Raw genomic sequence first — 17,511 nt, 5'->3', positions numbered from 1 at the left:
AGAGGAAGGTGGCGGAAGTGACCAACAGACACCTGCAGCACTGCTTCACCACTGGTGACACTTCCCCCAGCAGGTACAGACCAGGATACAATGCTATAGATGTTTCTCTCTCCTTCTCTATTCCCCCCCCCTCTCAATTTCTCTCTGTCTCTATGAATGAATGTAAGAAGAAAAGAAAAGAGGAAAGCAATCAACCAAGCAAGGAAATGACCACCAGGAGCAGAGAATTTGTCATGTAGGCATAAAGGCCCAACAATAGCCCTAGTAGGGAAGAGGAGGGGAGGGGAGTGGAGGGGAGGGAAGAGGAGGGAGAGGGAGAGAAGAGGAGGGGGAGGAGGGGGAGGGAGGGGAGGGGAAGAAAGGGAAGAAGAGGGGAGGGGAGGGGAGGAAAGGGAAGGGAAGGGGAGGGGAGGAAAGGGAAGGGAAGGGAAGGGGAGGAAAGGGAAGGGGAGGGGAGGGGAGGGGAGGGGAGGGGAGGGGAGGGGAGGGAAAAAGAGGGGAAAGAGAAGAAAAAGGAGAAAGGAAAGGCAAGTGGAGGGGAGGGGAGGGTAGAGGAGGGAAGGAGAGGGGAGGGGAGGGGAAGGAAACAAATAATATAACAAGGCAGGCAAGACTCTAGTCATTGAAAACTGAATATCTGCAGAAATAGAGATTAGAAAATTGAATAGGGAGCTACTGAATCCAGATCATGATGGACAAACTATTGGGAAAAAATCTGGAGACGTGTATAAGATGAGTGCCTAGACTGAAAGTTACTTCTCATTTAACCACAAAAGATGTCATTCTGGGTTGGATCAAGGTCTATAAGACCAAACTGCACTTGACTATTATCCATAGCACCAATCTTAATAAAATCAAAGAGATATATCTCTTGATGTCTCTAATTAACTTGCTAGAGATAATCTCCATAACTTGCCTAAACTGACTTTGAGAATATTTCTATTTAAGTCTGCTACAACTCATTTAGTATATCTAAGGTCCAATCAATGAATGCTTCCTCCCAAATTCTGACAAGTACTTGATGTAGGGGAAAAAAGCCCCCCCCACCAAGAAAAAATCCATTCTGTAAGTATAAGCAACACCAAATGTTTGAAATGGAACCAGTTTTCTATAAAAACAGCTTTTAAAACGAGTTGTCTTTTTAGAAGGAAGCAAATGTTTAAATGTAATTAAGGGGTCTCAGAAGATAGCTCTAGAGTGAAATACATGCTTGACCAGCATAATCAGCATCTGAGCACCAAGGACAGCATAAATAGGAGCTCCCTAAATGGTGAAGCTGAAGTTTGGTGTCTCTCTCCTTTCATCTTTCTTCCTTCTCTCCCTCACTCCCAAGCAATCTCTCTCTGCCTCTGTCTCTAAATAATAGAATAAAAATTGGATCCAATAAACCACTTAGCTGTACTGCACATGTTCAAGGCTCTGTGTTCATTCCCCCACTGTGTTAAAAAAAATCTTTTCAATAAATAAATGCTACTAAAATCTTATAAAATCAAGTCCTAAGGATCAAAATACAGTTTGCCAACTAAACAAAAGTCAAGGAGTTCCCTCCCACTTCTTATTGACCCTTAAGAAAAAACATGGGGAGTAGGGCGCAGCGGGTTAAGCACATGTGGAGCAAAGCGCAAAACCGGCTTAAGAATCCCGGTTCGAGCCCCCGGCTCCCCACCTAGGGGAGTCGCTTCACAGGCGGTGAAGCAGGTCTGTAGGTGTCTATCTTTCTCTCCCCCTCTCTGTCTTCCCCTCCTCTCTCCATTTCTCTCTGTCCTATCCAACAACGACATCAATAACAACAATAATTAAAAAAAAAAAAAAGGGCAACAACAGGGAAAACAAATAAATATAAAAAAAATTTTTAAAGAAAAAAACATGGGTGGGGGGGAAAACTGGTCGGTAGCACACCAGGTTAAGCGCACATAGTATGAAACCCAAGAACTGTGCAAAGATCCCAACTGGAGCTCCAGGTTCCTCACCTGGGGGCGGGGGGGGGGGGGACACTTCAAAAGCGGTGAAACAGGTCTGTAGGTGTCTATCTTCTCTCTCCCACTCTATCTTCCCTTCCTCTCTTAATTTCTCACTGTCCTATCCTATAAAAAAATGGGGTAAAAAATGGCATCCAGGTGCAGTGGATTCGTAGCGCTGGCACTGAGACCCAGCGATAAACCTAGAGGCAAAAAAAAAAAAAACCCTTGAGGCAGCACACCTGGTTAAATGCATGTGTTGTCATACACAAGTACCTGGGTTCAAGCACCTGTAGGTGAAAGTCTTCATGAGTAGTGAAGCGGTGCTAAAGGTGTCTTGTGCCCCCCCCCCTCCTTCACTCTCTTACTCCCTTCCTCTCAATCATCTTTGCCTCTCAATTTCTATCTTACCAAATACAGTTTTAAAAAAGGAAGAAAAATCATGAACATAAAATTTAACCCCCTAGGTAATTAGTTCTTCAATTAATAATACACTTCCTAACCCAAATGTTACCTTATTCATAATTTCCTTATATTAAAAAAAAAATGCCCAGGGGTCCGGCGGTAGCACAGTGGATTAAGACCACATGGAGTAAAGCGTAAGGACTGGAGCAAGATTCCCAGTTCGAGCCTCCGGCTTGCCACCTGCAGGGAGGTCACTTCACAAGCGGTGAAGAATGTCTGCAGGTGTCTGTCTTTCTCTCCCCTTCTCTGTCTTCCATCTTCCATTTCTCTCTGTCCTATCCAACAACAATGACATCAATAACAACAATAATAGCTATAATAATAAAACAACAAGGGCAACAAAAGGGGAAAAAATAGCCTCCAGGAGCAATGGATTCGTGGTGCTGGCACCGAGCCCCAGCAATAACCCTGGGGGCAAAATTAAATAAAATAATTCCCACATCTCTTATCTATCATTCAGTAAGTGGCAAAAGTTGTAGTCTCCCACTTTAAAGTGGAGGGTCTTAGGGAACTAGCATTCATTAAATAACTAATTGTATCATCCATGACTTTATCTAGGAACTACTTCTCAATATGTCCTTAAATCTATACTTTCAAAGAAAACATAGGAAATGTCATTGAAAGACAATTCCAAGTTAGCCTGAAGGGTTGTCAGAAAAAGTAGAGCAAGATGATCCGGGACTGTATTTAAATTGGCAAGGTACTATGCTCTGTGCATTATGGGAACTTAAAAATGCTTGTCAATTTAAAGCACTATGCTTGATGTCTAAAGTGAGAAAGCATACTAAGAAATTTTAAGTACCAAAGACATGTTAAGCCCTTGTCTAAAACAAAATGGAGGGAAAATGATATTTTAAAAATATATGGCATTCCTAACAATGAACATTTCACTGATGCTCAATTTAATCTACAACATTTCCAAAGTTTACGTTCAGCAGATGATCCATCACGTCAAAGTAGTAGATAGAGACTCCTTTATAGACCCAAAACTTTTTTTCAGTTCCTGACAGCTTATATTTCTATAAGTGAAAAAGAAAAAGTGTATCACTTAAGGAACTTAGAGTGCTTTTTATTATTTTTTAATGCCACTGAAAATAGAAATTTTAAACACCTGAGGGGAAATATAATGGTAGCAGCATGTTGAGCCAGACTTAATAACTTAAGAGAAATGTAGAAGTGTGAAAAATCAAAGAGGAAGTTGGAAAGAGTCTGTTAGAAAGCAGGTCAGGTACACAAGCAGGTTAAAGGGTTTCCTGCCACTGAAAATCTGACCCATTTTTTTTTTTAACAAGAGTGATATCTCTTATCTGTGCTTTCTGTTCTTTTTTCCTTCATCATTTAAGTTTGGTATTACTGTTTCCTTTCATTCTATATTAATGTAGCTATACTAAAAATCTATTATTAGTAATAAATCAATTTTTCTTTCCCTCTTCATCCACTCCCCCCCACCCCAATCTATGTCTCGAAGACAAGTCTGGACCAATTTCTCCATCCTGCCTCTGGCAGCAGACTGTAGCATTTCAGATCCTCCACCAAGTCCCGGCTGCTTCAAAGGAAAAATCCTACTTTCTTCAGTTAAGATCATAAGAAATATAGGGGGAGGGGGTCAGCTCTGTTTGGACATAATTACACTTCATCAAAAGAAGCTTTCTTCATCTTCCATGCGTGAAAAGTCTGCAAGCAGTTAAGTCTGTCTTTTTTTTTTAAATATAAAAATTGCTATTTGGGAAACCAGCCAAAACTCAGAAAGCCAATATAGTAAAACAGTGCACACCCTTTGTTTCTCTTTGAAGTTTCTTAAATAAATATGTTGAGGGTTTACAAAGTACACTATCACTTTGCCATAGTTTCTACTCAAATTGATCAGAGAAAAGTTAGGCAGCATCTATATAATAAAAATGCAAGATAAATGAAAACACTAGCTTGAATCTGTAAAGTAAAATAATGTATATAGCTCCAATCCTTTAAATTCTAAATGCATTACTCCAGTTAAAAACAAAGTAATAGTATATAAGAATAATGAAGCAATTTGGAGTATACAGGTAAATTATGTTCAAATTTGTCTTGACTCTTTCTAGAAAAAAAAAAAATTTAATTGTCCTGTGAACTTCCAAAAACTAAGGGGAAAAAAGTGAATAAATATGCCCTTAATACCTAATGAGTCAATATTGAGATAGGATGTGCTCTTTTTTTCTTTTAATGAAAGTAAACAAAACCTGATGCAGATGTAACTCCCTTAGTTTTTATTATAACAGAAGCTCTGAGTCTCATTTTATTTCATACAGCTTTTCAGTGACACTATCTCATTAGCATGCATCATTTTTTTAAGTTAAAAAGTACGGCTTCTTGGCCCTATTCCTAGAAAGTAAACTAAAACTACTCATCAGAAACAGCCTTGCTTAAATTTCTCTTATCAAGTTTTTACAATGGCAATAATTTGACATCTGATCCCAACTAAAGAGCCAATTATTGGACACAGTTTAAAAATTGATAGTTCTTATTTCCTAATTCAAAGCTGGGTTGAAGTAATTCCATAAGCTTTTATAATTTACTTCATCTTGGTCCCAAAGTGGCCTGTTTTCTCTCTTCTTATCAAAATATTAAAAATGAAAATATTCGATTCAATAAATTTTAAATGGGCATCATACTTGTAGTGAACTAAAACAGTCTCTCTAAAGAATGAATGAATAATTTTTTTAAATGTCAAAATAATGGTTTCCTTTGAGTGCTTTATGAAACATAAATCCCCATAATAAAATAGCCATAAAAACCTAAGAAAAAAAATTTTTTTAATTGAGGTAACATTGGCTCACAGGTCTGTATCTTTCAGAGGTACAATTTCATACCTCTTCTTGATGCGTGCTGCCACACCACACCGACCAGCAAAGGACCAATAATCCTCTACCAAAGTCTAAAAATAAAAGATCTATTTGTGATCATTTTTTAAGAACTCTTAATATTTGAATTTAGATTCAGATGGCAGAAACCCAGAAGTAATGGTGAAACTGAGTCAAAATCATTCATCTAGGCAGCTCTATATGGTCATCCTAACACCAGTAATGCATTATTCAAATGCATTCTATATTATGAAAAGTATTCTATATAAAAATTCTAATTTAAATTATATATTTCTACTATAACAGTACAAGAAATCATAGAGGTAGCACATGTGATAAGTGAAGAACTTCATACTACCTGCCCTTGTTCCAACTTAATGCAGAATTAATTTTATCAAGGAATTGATCCAGTCCATTCAATTTTCTTTCTACTTCTGCCACTCAATTTACTCGACTACTTGACTCCTCATAATTCACAATCTGATCCTCCAACTGTTCTTCCCTCCATATAACATGCTTGCATCCAGGGAAATTAAGAACTGGTTCTTCTGAAAACACTGTTTGAATTTTCAGTATCATGAAATAAATGGAAAAGGGCTGAAGACTCAGAAAAACACTTAACTTCATCTGGATGTATTTAAATAAACCTTCAGTAATTCTATGCAGTAAAAGAAGGTGCTGATCTGTATACAGGCTGGCCTATGTCATCAGAAGATCTCAGTGTATTATCCCATTACCAATATTAAAAATCAGCGACCTACCACGTCCACTCCGGCCCACAAATCTCAGGTCGTTGAACCTTGCCACTTGGTTTTTCATAACAGCAGAGGCATTTCGGAGCTCAGCAGAATAATTTTCATCGTTACCGGCCATGACAGTAACCACAGTCCCATCTGGTACCTCTCCAAGGGCTACCACCTACATAAGACAGGAAACACAACAGCAATAATGGCACGTCAGAAAAGCTTAGAAACTGAGAATAACTTCTCATTGTAAATGATGTGTCTTATCAGGACTTAGTGCTCCCATACAATAATGATGGACAGGAAAAAAGCATCTGGGTTGGGACGCCACTTCAAACAAACCAATGTTTCAAGGTCCACCCATTTCAAAGGCAGGCAAAAGTTTCCTCCATTTGTTTGTTGGATTCCTCACAGAGTAGATGTATATATTTATTAAATCCCCATGTTAGGGTGTCCATGGGAATTACACCACAGAGAGAAGGCTGATGCCCCGTCTGCAGATTGTACACACTAAGGCACTGCCTATCTACAACCTGGGCGCCTTGAGGTGTGGTCTCATCTGGATCACAGACTTAAAAAAAAAAAAAGAAAGAAAAGAAAAAGCAAAAAGTCTGGTCAGCCTTTTGGAAGGAAGAAGAAAACGCTTAGGTGAAACCTTAGAATTCTTGATTATATGGAAGCTTAAATATGGTAGAGAACCCAAAACACTATTTCATCTCCTTACTTTAGTTAAGATACTCAGCCAGTTTTTAATCGCACTACACATAGTCACTGTATGCCCACTCTGCAGTAGGACCCAATGGAAAGTCATCCAGTTTAAAGTCTAGGAACTGGAAAGACTGCACACCACGTAGGGCTCATGCCTTGTATAGTTCAAACCATGACATCACATGGGAGATATTATGACAGTAGAAGTTCTCTGTCTCTCTATCTGAATGAAAAAGTCCAGCAATAGTAAAATAGTACAAGCACTAGGCCCCAGCTCTGCCAGAGACAGAGAAGAAAAAAAAAAGAGAAAGAAGAAGAGGAAAAGGAAGAGGAGGGAGGGGAGGAGAAGGGATAGAAATAGTAGTAATAGGGAGTCGGGCGGTAGCGCAGTGGGTTAAGCGCAAAGAGCAAGGACTGGGGTAAGGATTTGGGTTCAAGCCCCCAGCTCCCCACCTGCAGGGGAGTCGTTTCACAGGCGGTGAAGCAGGTCTACAGGTGTCTATCTTTCTCTCCCCCTCTCTGTCTTCCCCTCCTCTCTCCATTTCTCTCTGTTCTATCCAACAACAACAATATCAACAACAACAACAATAATAACTACAACAACAATGAAAAACAACAAGGGCAACAAAAGGGAAAAATAAATAAAATTTTTTAAAAAAAGGAATAGTAGTAGTAGTTGTTCAAAGTATGGCTGCAAAATAAAAAGGCTGAAAATGATCAGTTACCAACATACCATGAATGGGACAGAAAACATAACCTTAGTAAAATTTCTATTCTGTCATGTCCCATCTGCCATCTTGCAACGATTTACCTCCTTAATCTTCAATAGACTACCTGAGGCAAATTGACCCAATCAAATAAGGGTCCAGAATAATCCACTTTGAAGCTAACAAACTTTTTCATTGTTCCAAGACCAAAGATCACACTTATAGTCTGAGTGAGTAAACCTGTAAATGGATACCACTAATCAACATGGACCCTAGTAAGAAAGTGCTAATGCAAAACATTCACTGTCATATATAAAAACACACTATTCCTAATCCATTACCACGATGCTGCCCCTTCATATCACCCCTTCCTCTCAAATAACTTCCAGGATGGTATATGCAGATTATCTTAATCTCTTCCTCATTCAGCTTCCAGATGTCCATGTGGTAATTAAGCAATGGATCCAGCTACAGCGGCCCACCACTCTCTGACAACAGCAAACAAATCCATGTTTGCTTGCCTAGCTAACAAGTATCCCATTCATCTTATACTTTTGCTTCTATTCCCTCCTCTCAAGATTTCCATAGGACAAAATTAATTTTTTAATTATTTTGTATTGCTCTAATAAAGATCAACAAGATCATAGTGACAAGAGGAGTACAATTTCCACCACCAGAGTTCTGCATCCCATCCCCTCCACTGGAAGTCTTCCTATTCTTTGTCTCTCTGGTAGCATGGACCCAGGATCATTATGGGGTGCAGAAGGTGGAAGGTCTGGCTTCTGTAATTGCTTCTCCACTAGACATAGGCATTGGAAAGTCGATCCACACTCCCAGCCTGTTTCTATCTTTCCCTAGTGGGGCAGGGCTCTGGAGAGGTGGGGTTCCAGGGCACATTGGTGAGATCATCTTTTATTGTTAATTCCAGGTTCCTAATGCAATTTGTACATGTTCTCATTAAAAAGGTTTCTAATAATGTGAAAACCGATTAAAATTACACTTCAAGGTTGAATTTCCCCCACGCATGACCCCTACACTCCCAACACTCATCCAATATACCCTCTGCTCCAGCCAAGAAAACAAAAACTTAAAAGTAATTTTTGCACCCTTACTTTTTCCATGTAGACTGTCTTTCACCACCATTCCTTCCTTTAGCACTTCAGTTTAAAATCATAAAGTTTTCCTTAAATGTTAAAAGTCACTTCCACAGCCTACCAGTGTATTCAAGCAATATTTCACTGAAAATTAGTGATCTACATCCTTCTTAAAATATTAGCTCAAAGTTAGGTGGCTGACTCACAGAACTTCATATTATATCAGACTGAAAACTACATGAGGTACACCCAAGTAAGCCGTGCAGGGATGGGGGTTCAAGCTCCGCGCCCCCCCCCCCCCGCTCCCCACCTGCAGTGGGGATACTTCACAAGTAGTGAAGCAGTTCTGCAGGTGTCTTTCTCTCTCCCTCTCGACCTTCCTCTCCTCCCCTCAATTTCTCTCTGGCTTATCAAATAAAATGAGGGGAAACAAAAAAACGGGGCGGGGGGGGGGGAAGTGGCCTCCCGGAGCACTGAATTTTTAGTTATGGCACTGAGCCCCAGTGATAATTCTAGAAGAAGAAAAAAATTACATGAGGAAAGTCATCATCTGTCTTATTCACCATTTCACCATTTGCTTTCATCTCCCAAAATAGTGTCAGGCACATAGTAAGAACTTCAGAATTATTTTGGAAACAAGGCCTAGGCGGTACTACAGTTGGTAAAGTGCACACATCACTATGCACAATGACCAGGGTTCAAGCCCCACCTGCAGGAGGGAAGCTCCATAAGCAGTGAAACAGTGCTGCAAATGTCTCTCTCTCTCTACCCCCTCCCTCCTCTTTCTTTCCCTATCAAAAAATAAAGAAGGGCCAGGGGATGGTGCACCTGGTTAAGCACACACGTTACAGTGCACAAAGACCCAGGTTCAAGGCCCCCATCCCCAGGGCTGCAGGTATCTCTCTCCTTCTCTATCTTCCCCTCCCCTCTCAATTTCTCTCTGTCTCTATTCAAAAATAAATGAAAGTATATTTTTAAATAATAAAAATAAAGGGAAAAGGAAAAAATAACCACAGGGAGTGGTGGATCTGTCCTGCAGGCACCATATCCCAGATATAACCCTGGTGGAAATTTTTTTAAAATAATCAACTAAATGTCTATCAGATGAATGGCTAGTGCTCTATAAAGACGACCACTTCCCATAGTCAGTGATCTGTAAGGCTACCAACTAAAACTCTGAGAAGGAACCATTTAAAGAATGTATTAGCATCCCTCCCTAGCAATGATATGCATGTCCTTCAAAACTAGTCTTCTAAGAACTTATCCTGTCCCAGAGAAGAAGGGATCATGTCTATAATTTCTCTCCAAATATATACAGTTGCTCCATTTGATCTTAGAAGGCTGGTAAATCAAGGTTAAATCCCTTGAGAATTTGATCCCTGATCTAGTGCCTGAATATAGGTATTTCTATGGAGGTGGTGTGATTTTTCTTTCAAATTTATACCACCAAAAATATGAACATTTAAAAATACTGATAGAATTATGTTTGTAGTTATGGCTAAATAGTGGGCTTTTTTTTTTGTTCCTACACTGAACATATTGTGTTTTAAGTACTTGTGTGACTTTGTATTAAAAGCAAATATGAAACTAGGAAGGCTATTAATGCAGGCAAGAAGAAAAGGTGTACTGTCTAGAAGAGAGTGAACACAATTCAAGAAGCCCCACTATTTCCTACCTCTGCACCATATCTGCACCAATTAATTTCATCCCCAGAAAGCAGAGCTTTCCAATATAAACTGGAAATAATTTGTTTAGTATGTAAAATGTAGAAGATATTATATAAGTAGAGTTATAGTACTTATTAATTGTACTTATTATATAAGTACAATTATAGTAATGTACTTTTTCTAAGCTGGGATGGTCAACTTCTGTTCTGAATAAGCTACATGTTAAACATAGGCTTTTACTTTTAAGTATGCTTAAAGAGTTGAGTTGAATATGTAAGACTTCTCTTCATGACCTGATATATTTTTCTGGCAGTAGTACTGATATAAAGGATGACTGCTGATCAGTTTAATTAAAAAAAATAAATAAATAATAAAGGACCGGCATAGGGATCCCAGTTTGAGCCCCTGACTCACTACCTGCGGGGGGGGGGGGGGGGTCACTTCACAAGCAGTGAAGCAGGTCTGCAGGTGTCCATTTTTCTCTCCCCCTCTGTATTCCCCTCCTCTCTCGATTTCTCTCTGTCCTATCCAACAACAATGACAATAACAATAAGAGCAAAATGGAAAGGATGGCTGCCAGGAACCATGGACCTGTGATGCGGGCACCAAGCCCCAGCAACAACCCTAGAGGCAAAAAAAAAAAAAGAAAAAAAAAATTTTTTCCCTAATATAAAGATTGTCAAGAACTCTGGGATATTATTATTTTACTGCATATTTGTAATATAATGGATTTTTTAGTTAGAAAGAAAAATTGATTCAATATGGGAAAATAGGAAAGACAAATTCCTAAGAGTAAAGTACATAAATTCGTTTTACTTTGCTTAAGCAGCATAATAATGACTATATTAAATACCTCATGTTTTACATATCACTTTTAATAACAAAACAAATAGGGAATCATAAATTATGTGAGTCTTCTATGAGGTTTAGAACTAGACCTGGGTGGGGGAGAGCTAACTAATCCAATGCAGTAACTTGTGCTATAGTTGAATACTATTTAAATGGTTAAATACATTTTTCCCCTGATAGTCTTTCTACTAAATCAGATTGCCTAATGTCTTTCTTAGGAGGAAAAGAAGAAAAAAATGGTGGTGATAGGGAGGGTACTGTATTTGACTTTGCATCAGTCAGAAGTATAATTATATGTTTGAGGGTCTAAAAAAAAAATGGAGACTTCTGAAGCTAAAGTTTCTCTTACAGATTCTCAACTGTGTTTATCTAGAAGAAACCAAAGAATCAAGATTTTTTATACATTTCATCTGCACCAAATACAAGCAATGGAAAATATTTTAAGACGTAGAAAACAGTCAAAAATCGCTCTTTTAACTACTAGAAAGTAAGCATGCATTGAAATTTTGTTCTCATACTATGCAATATAAAATTTCTGCCTCTGCAAAGAGTAATTTGTGATGGAATGTTAACAATTACAGTTCTAGGTGTTTTTAATATTGAAAATCTACAAATTGAAAAGAGGGAAGTAATTTTATATCCTGACACTTCAGAATAGAGGAAGAAGTTCCTCTAGTGCACCTCTATATAGCTAGACTTATATCATATATGTAACTCGAACAAAATTAAGTAAAAGGCTATTTAACTATAGAAGCACTAGTTAGATTTTGTCTGGGACTCTGTATGGCTTTATACATGAATTACTCTAAAAACAAATGCATAGAATATTAACTCAGGCTCTTAAAAATTGTGTTGTGGCCTTATTACATGAAAATTAAAATTGCATAAGCATTTCCATGAAGAGATCTCACCTTACATAATTAATTATTCTTACAGACCACTATCGTTGAATACAGTGTACTTGCCGCAAAATTGAAGTATATTTATTTTTCAAGATAGAATCTGATCAGATGTCTTTGGATTAAAAGATAGAGGCAATTGCAAAAAGGAAAAAATTTATTCCAATGGAAATTGTTTAAAGATAACTATCAAAAAGTTCCACATATAATACAGTTAATTTTTCAAAAGTAGCTTAGAAAATCCATCCATATCCGAAATTGTAGGGAAAAAAGTAAATACAAAGTACCATCTCATATATATATATATTTTTACCATATCACAATTTTTAAAGTAAGTGTCAAAGGAAAACTTGATGGGGATAATTTCAATTTAACTCTGGAATTCTAGATCTTCTAACAGTAAACAGTCTAGACTTTAGAAAAAATATAAAAGCAATATCAAAAATAAATAAAATAATGAGATGTATCTTTCATGCCTATTTTTAAATATATTTTCAAAAACATTTTAAGTACTTACTTTATATTTTAAATTATTTTTTCATAAACCTACAGTAAGTTTTATATATTCAATCCCAAATTCTAAACTTTAAATAGTTATTGCATTTAAAGGCATAATACAAAAATGTGTCTGCTTCCACATAACTTTAAAGCTAACATGATTTACATAATTATTCATAACAATGCATATTAAAATTTACAGATTTAATACCAGTTTTCCTCTATTTGTGTTTAATTAGCTTCAAAAAGATAATATCTGCTTATTAAATATGTGAGGAAATGCAACTCACAGTGTCAAATATTTATTAGCTACATACTTGCTTTTGAAGATAAAGATGGCTAAAGATGTCAAAAATTATTTCCAAATAGAAATTGCTCTATCATTTTGAAACTCTACTTATGACAAATACTGAAAGGTATCACAGAATGTGAGTAATAGATCATATATCTAAAACCGTGTTTTCTGTCTTTAACATGGCCAAAAATATATATGATACTGGTAGATGTATGGCCCAATGTTCTCTAACTTAAAACAGTACAATAGGTTTGCACTACTTTTTAATTTAAAATATACATCTGGACTCAACATTTCTGCAGTGTTTCAGCTTAAAGCTATTTCAAGCAACTTAGTTAGGAACCCTGAATACCAGGCTCCATAGTGGAAATGCTGACAGACCAGTAACTATAAGGGTGCTACTGAAAGCAGGGTTGACATGTCCCCTCCACTACTGCTACCTGATCATTAACTAATGAGCTGAAATTGTGAAGTGCATTTTTGTCACCAAAATTGTCTAGGACAGAAAAAGCCTGGGATCCTCTAATAGAATGCCTTAACTATTTTAAGCTTTCAAGTGAGATACACCTGAAAGATATGTTAAAAATATTTCCATTTCCTTGACAGCTGGGAGAACTGAACTTTTCAGACATGTAAAACTTTGTTGAAAATACAATGCTAGTAAACAGCGTGTACTGTTTCTTTTGAAATTTTACACATACAGAATAAATGAATTAAGTATTCTTGTACATTTCCAAAACATGAGCAAATGATGAACATTAACCCACTGTAGTGTATACAACACACTGTCAGTGTCATTTTGAAGCACTATATTTGTTTTATATTAATATTTCGAAGTCTGCTCATATCTGGTTCTTTACAATGTAAAGCTCAGTATTGCAGGCATGAAATAGAGGTTCAATAGCTATCGAGTTTATTTGAATATCAAGCCTCTCAAAAATTAAGTTCTCTTTGAATGTTTTTAATGTATTTACCTATCTACTATCTACCCAGCAATACTATGATTTACTTAGTACATAATCCTAAGTATGGTAACCAAATTATCATCAGTTTTAAAAACTGAGACTTATTCATGTGATTTCTTTATTGCAGATGTATTTTATTAGGTTATAAGAAAGTATAATCTATTTCTGTCCACTTTTTATCAAACAGAAAAAAAAAGGTAAAGGGTAGATGGTTTTACTAGAGTCAAATGAAATCGATAAAAACTGCCAAAGTCGGGGTGTTCCAAGAATCTACGCATCTTTTTTTAACACAAAGTTTCTATGTTGAGTGAATCTCAAGTTATTACCAGCTCTCTGAATGTTGTCAAAAACAGGTATTGAGGTAGGAGCAGTGAAAGTCAAAACTTAGGTTAAAAGTTAATTTTGTAATCATTATTAATTAAATATTTAAACCAATATACTCATGTGCTATCTATGGTTCCATTTACTGGTTAAAAGTAAAATTACTCTGTATACTTAATAAATACAATTAGTAGTAAAGAATGAAGTTTATTTTCAAAATAACTTTGAAAAGGTAACAGTGAGAAAAAAAAACATTAAAAAGCTTGCCTCAAACTACAGCCATTCTTTATGACAGAACACCCCTTCTATTGAAAATACTTATGTTCAAAACTCATCAGCATAAAATGGTTCAAAACAACTATACTGTAAGCATGTTTAGCAGTACAAATAGTATATAGAATATCAAACAGCTAAATGATTTTTTTTTATGTAGGTACCTTGTATTTTCACATATCCTGACTTTTGGCTTTGTATAGAAAATATACCAAGTACTGCTTGCTATTTTTATACAGATTTTTTGCTTGTTTGTCTATGGGCGGGAGGGGAGTAGAGAGCAGAGAGAGAAATGCCCACTCTCACATGAGGCTCGTTAGAAAATTTGGGCCTTTGGACAATGAGCATTGTAAAAGATACCTGTTGTGTGGAAATTGGAATTTCTACAAACACACATATATTCCGAGTTCTACTTATTTCAAGGAAGAAAACATTAAGCTATATAATGGGAGGTTTATCGAACAAGAAATGTGACAGTTAAAAAAAAAAAATGTCTTTCTTAAGCCAACTGCAAAATGAAACTTGCCCCAGAATGCAACATCCCCTTTCCATAACAATTCACTCTGATTTCTGTTCTGATATAAGACCTAGAGATAACCGGCTCTAATTGACCTGGACTCCTCTTTCTTTCCACCCCACCCACACACGGAATCTGAATTGGTGCGTGGGGGAAAAGGGGGTGATCAACAACTGGAACTGTGAGTGGTTCGTGGGAGTTTGGCCCCAGGGTCCACCATGGAGGAACTGGCACGATTTCCTGGGTTTTTTTTTTTTTCCTCCCTCCCCGGGTCTGTGCTCCCCATAGATTCCAGCAGCAAGGGAGCCGGGCCCACCTTCGAGAGTTCAGAGGCTAGACAGAGCCGGAAGCTTCCAGCCTAAAGACTGCTCTTGTCCCTGTCTGGCTCACCGCCCCCTCCATCCCTGGCGTCTGGTCCTGCGAGTGAGAACCGCTCGGGAACCGGTTTCCCCATCAGCCTGAAGTGCCTTTGACCCCGGGGACTGCGCGCCTTCCCCAAGGCCGCCGGCCCCGGAAACCCTGCGCGCACATTCTCCATGCCCTTGGGGCCACTGAGGGGGGCTCGGAAGCCCACACCCTCAACCTGCTCAGCCGCCGCCAATGACTCCCCTAAGCTGACACCCACCCTCGAAGTAACGGGTCGGGCGGGTGGAGACCTCGAGCGCGCTCCGGGTCCCCAAGGGAGGGGATGACTCCCTCTACGCCCAGGTCGAGAACCGGAACACCCCCACCTGCACTCGACCTTTCAGAAGCGGCTGGGATCTTTCTAGATAATACTGACATAAATCCGCAACTTTTCACCCCCGCTTTAAAGGTGGACGAAGCCGGAGGCACTTCACAGGTCTCCCTGTGAGAGGTGGAAATGGGGGGGGCTCGGTCTGGTCTGGGGTTGCGGGGTGCAGCCAGAGCCCCCGCCCCCTCTCCGACCCAGCGCGCGCGCCTTCCAGAGCTCCTAGGTCCCGCGCCGCGAGCTCCCGGGCTCCCTCCGCCCCCGCCCCGCCATGCCCTCGGGCTGGCGGGAGCTGCCGGGGTCAGCGAGCAGAGCGCAAGTCCCCGTCCCCTCCACCCCCCAAGCTCCGCGAGCCCCTCGATCTGCTCGGGGGAGACTCGAGCTCACGCTCCGGTGACGCCGCCCTCGTACAGCTGCTGCCACCCGATATCCCGCCCCGGGCGCGAACGCCCAACACCCGCACCCCCCCCAAAAAAAAAAAAAAACACCAGACCCCGAGCCCAGGAGGGGTCGGGGCCGCCGAGGCTCCAGCACTTCTGAGGAGGAGGAGGAGGAGGGCGCTAAAAAGGGCGGGGGTGGGAGTGCGCGGTGCAGTGAGGGGATCAGGCCGGAGCGCGCGGAATGAGGCAGTGGCGAGCGGGCAGCCCTGGGCGCGAGGAAGACCGGGATGCCGGGTGCCCTGGGCTCCAACCCCGAGCATCCTCGCCCCCTGCAAGGTGGGGGCGGGGTGAAGCAAAGAGCTGTGGCAGCGCCAAGAGTAGGCAACTGAGGGGCTTTTCTGGGGTTGAGGGGGAGGGGACCGGACCCTGAAAAGTGGGGTTAGCACCGAGGTCCAGAGGCTTGAAGGGTGAGGAGCGGTTTAAATGGAACTAGAGCGAGGTGGTGCTGGTTGAGGGCACAGGTGGGAGGCGGGGAGACGGTGCTCAGGGTCTTTGCGCCCAGACCCGCCAGAGGAGCTAGAGGAAGACGGACAGTCCCGGGGCGGGGGGGGGGTCTCTTAGGCCAAAGCCACCAAGATAAGGAAATCTAGGAGGCCGCCCGGGCTCCAAGCCCCCCCAGGTATAGACTCGCGGGGCCCGGCCGGGGGCGGGAGTGGGGGGCGGCCTCAGTTTCTTACCTTGAAGGCCACGGGCAAAGTCTTATTGCAGCGCCAGTGCGAGGGCAGCACCGAGCACAGGAAGTTGGGGCTGTCGGTGCGGACCAGCTCGGCCGGGTGGTCGGCGATGATTTCCACCATGGTGCGGTTGTCGTGCGGCGGCCGTAACCTGGGCACTGCGGCCGCCGCTGCCGCCGCCGCCGCCGCCGCCGCCGCCTCCTGCTGCTGCTGTTGCTGCTGCTGTTGCTGCTGCTGCTGCTGTTGCGCAGCCACCACCGGGCTCACGTCGCTCATCTTGCCGGGCTGCAGGCTGCTGGAGGGGGGGCTGAAGCGCCGGCTGGTGCTCGGATCTACGGGAATACGCATCACAACAGCCACAAGTTAGCGAAGTGGCCGGGGGAGGGGGAGGAGGGTGGAAATGAGGGGCGAGGAGGAGGAAATTGGGGGGGTGGAGGCGAGACGGCGGCGGGGGGTGGAGTGGGGGGACAAGTGGGATGGAGGTGATGGGGTTGAGGAGGTGAGAAATCAAGTTCGATGAGGCCGACTGCCGGGCGGAGTCCGACTGGGGGGTGGGCAGCGGTTGGCGATGCGGAGCGGACGGGCTGGCGGGCGGGGAGACCCGGGAGGCGCGGATCGTTGCCGGAGCTTTTGAAACGCCCGGGGTGGCAGCTGCGAACGCGGCGGGGGGGGGGGGGGTGCGGAGATGTATTTGGCTCAAGAAGGTGGGAGGGCTGGGGCGGGGGGGTGAGGGGACTTGAGTTTGCAGTTTGGAGCAGGCTCCCTTGGGGCACCGTATCCTGGGTTCGCTGGCGCCTCCTCTACCGGTTCGAGTCCAGCTTGGCGCTGAGTGGCTTCAGCAGTCCAGCCCCGGGGCCCGCACAGCCGCTTA

The 17,511-nt window shown here is 41.4% G+C and overlaps 1 protein-coding gene across 9 annotated transcripts in view; it reads right to left on the bottom strand.

Moving 5' to 3' along the window:
• Positions 1–16,988, bottom strand: part of LOC103120378 (RUNX family transcription factor 2) — a 343,683-nt gene extending 326,695 nt beyond the window's left edge. For all 9 annotated transcript variants that reach the window (XM_060189907.1, XM_060189902.1, XM_060189903.1 and 6 more), the window contains exons 1-2: positions 16,644–16,988; positions 6,022–6,178 (exon numbers count right to left, since the gene is read on the bottom strand). In XM_060189907.1, coding sequence (XP_060045890.1) covers positions 6,022–6,178; positions 16,644–16,988 — 502 coding nt within the window. The remainder of the gene's footprint in view (positions 1–6,021; positions 6,179–16,643) is intronic.
• Between the last annotated feature and the right edge of the window lie 523 nt (positions 16,989–17,511).

Source organism: Erinaceus europaeus, chromosome 4 (assembly GCF_950295315.1).
Source record: "Erinaceus europaeus chromosome 4, mEriEur2.1, whole genome shotgun sequence".
Lineage (NCBI taxonomy): Eukaryota > Metazoa > Chordata > Mammalia > Eulipotyphla > Erinaceidae > Erinaceus > Erinaceus europaeus.
This window is presented reverse-complemented; position numbering and strand designations above follow the sequence as displayed.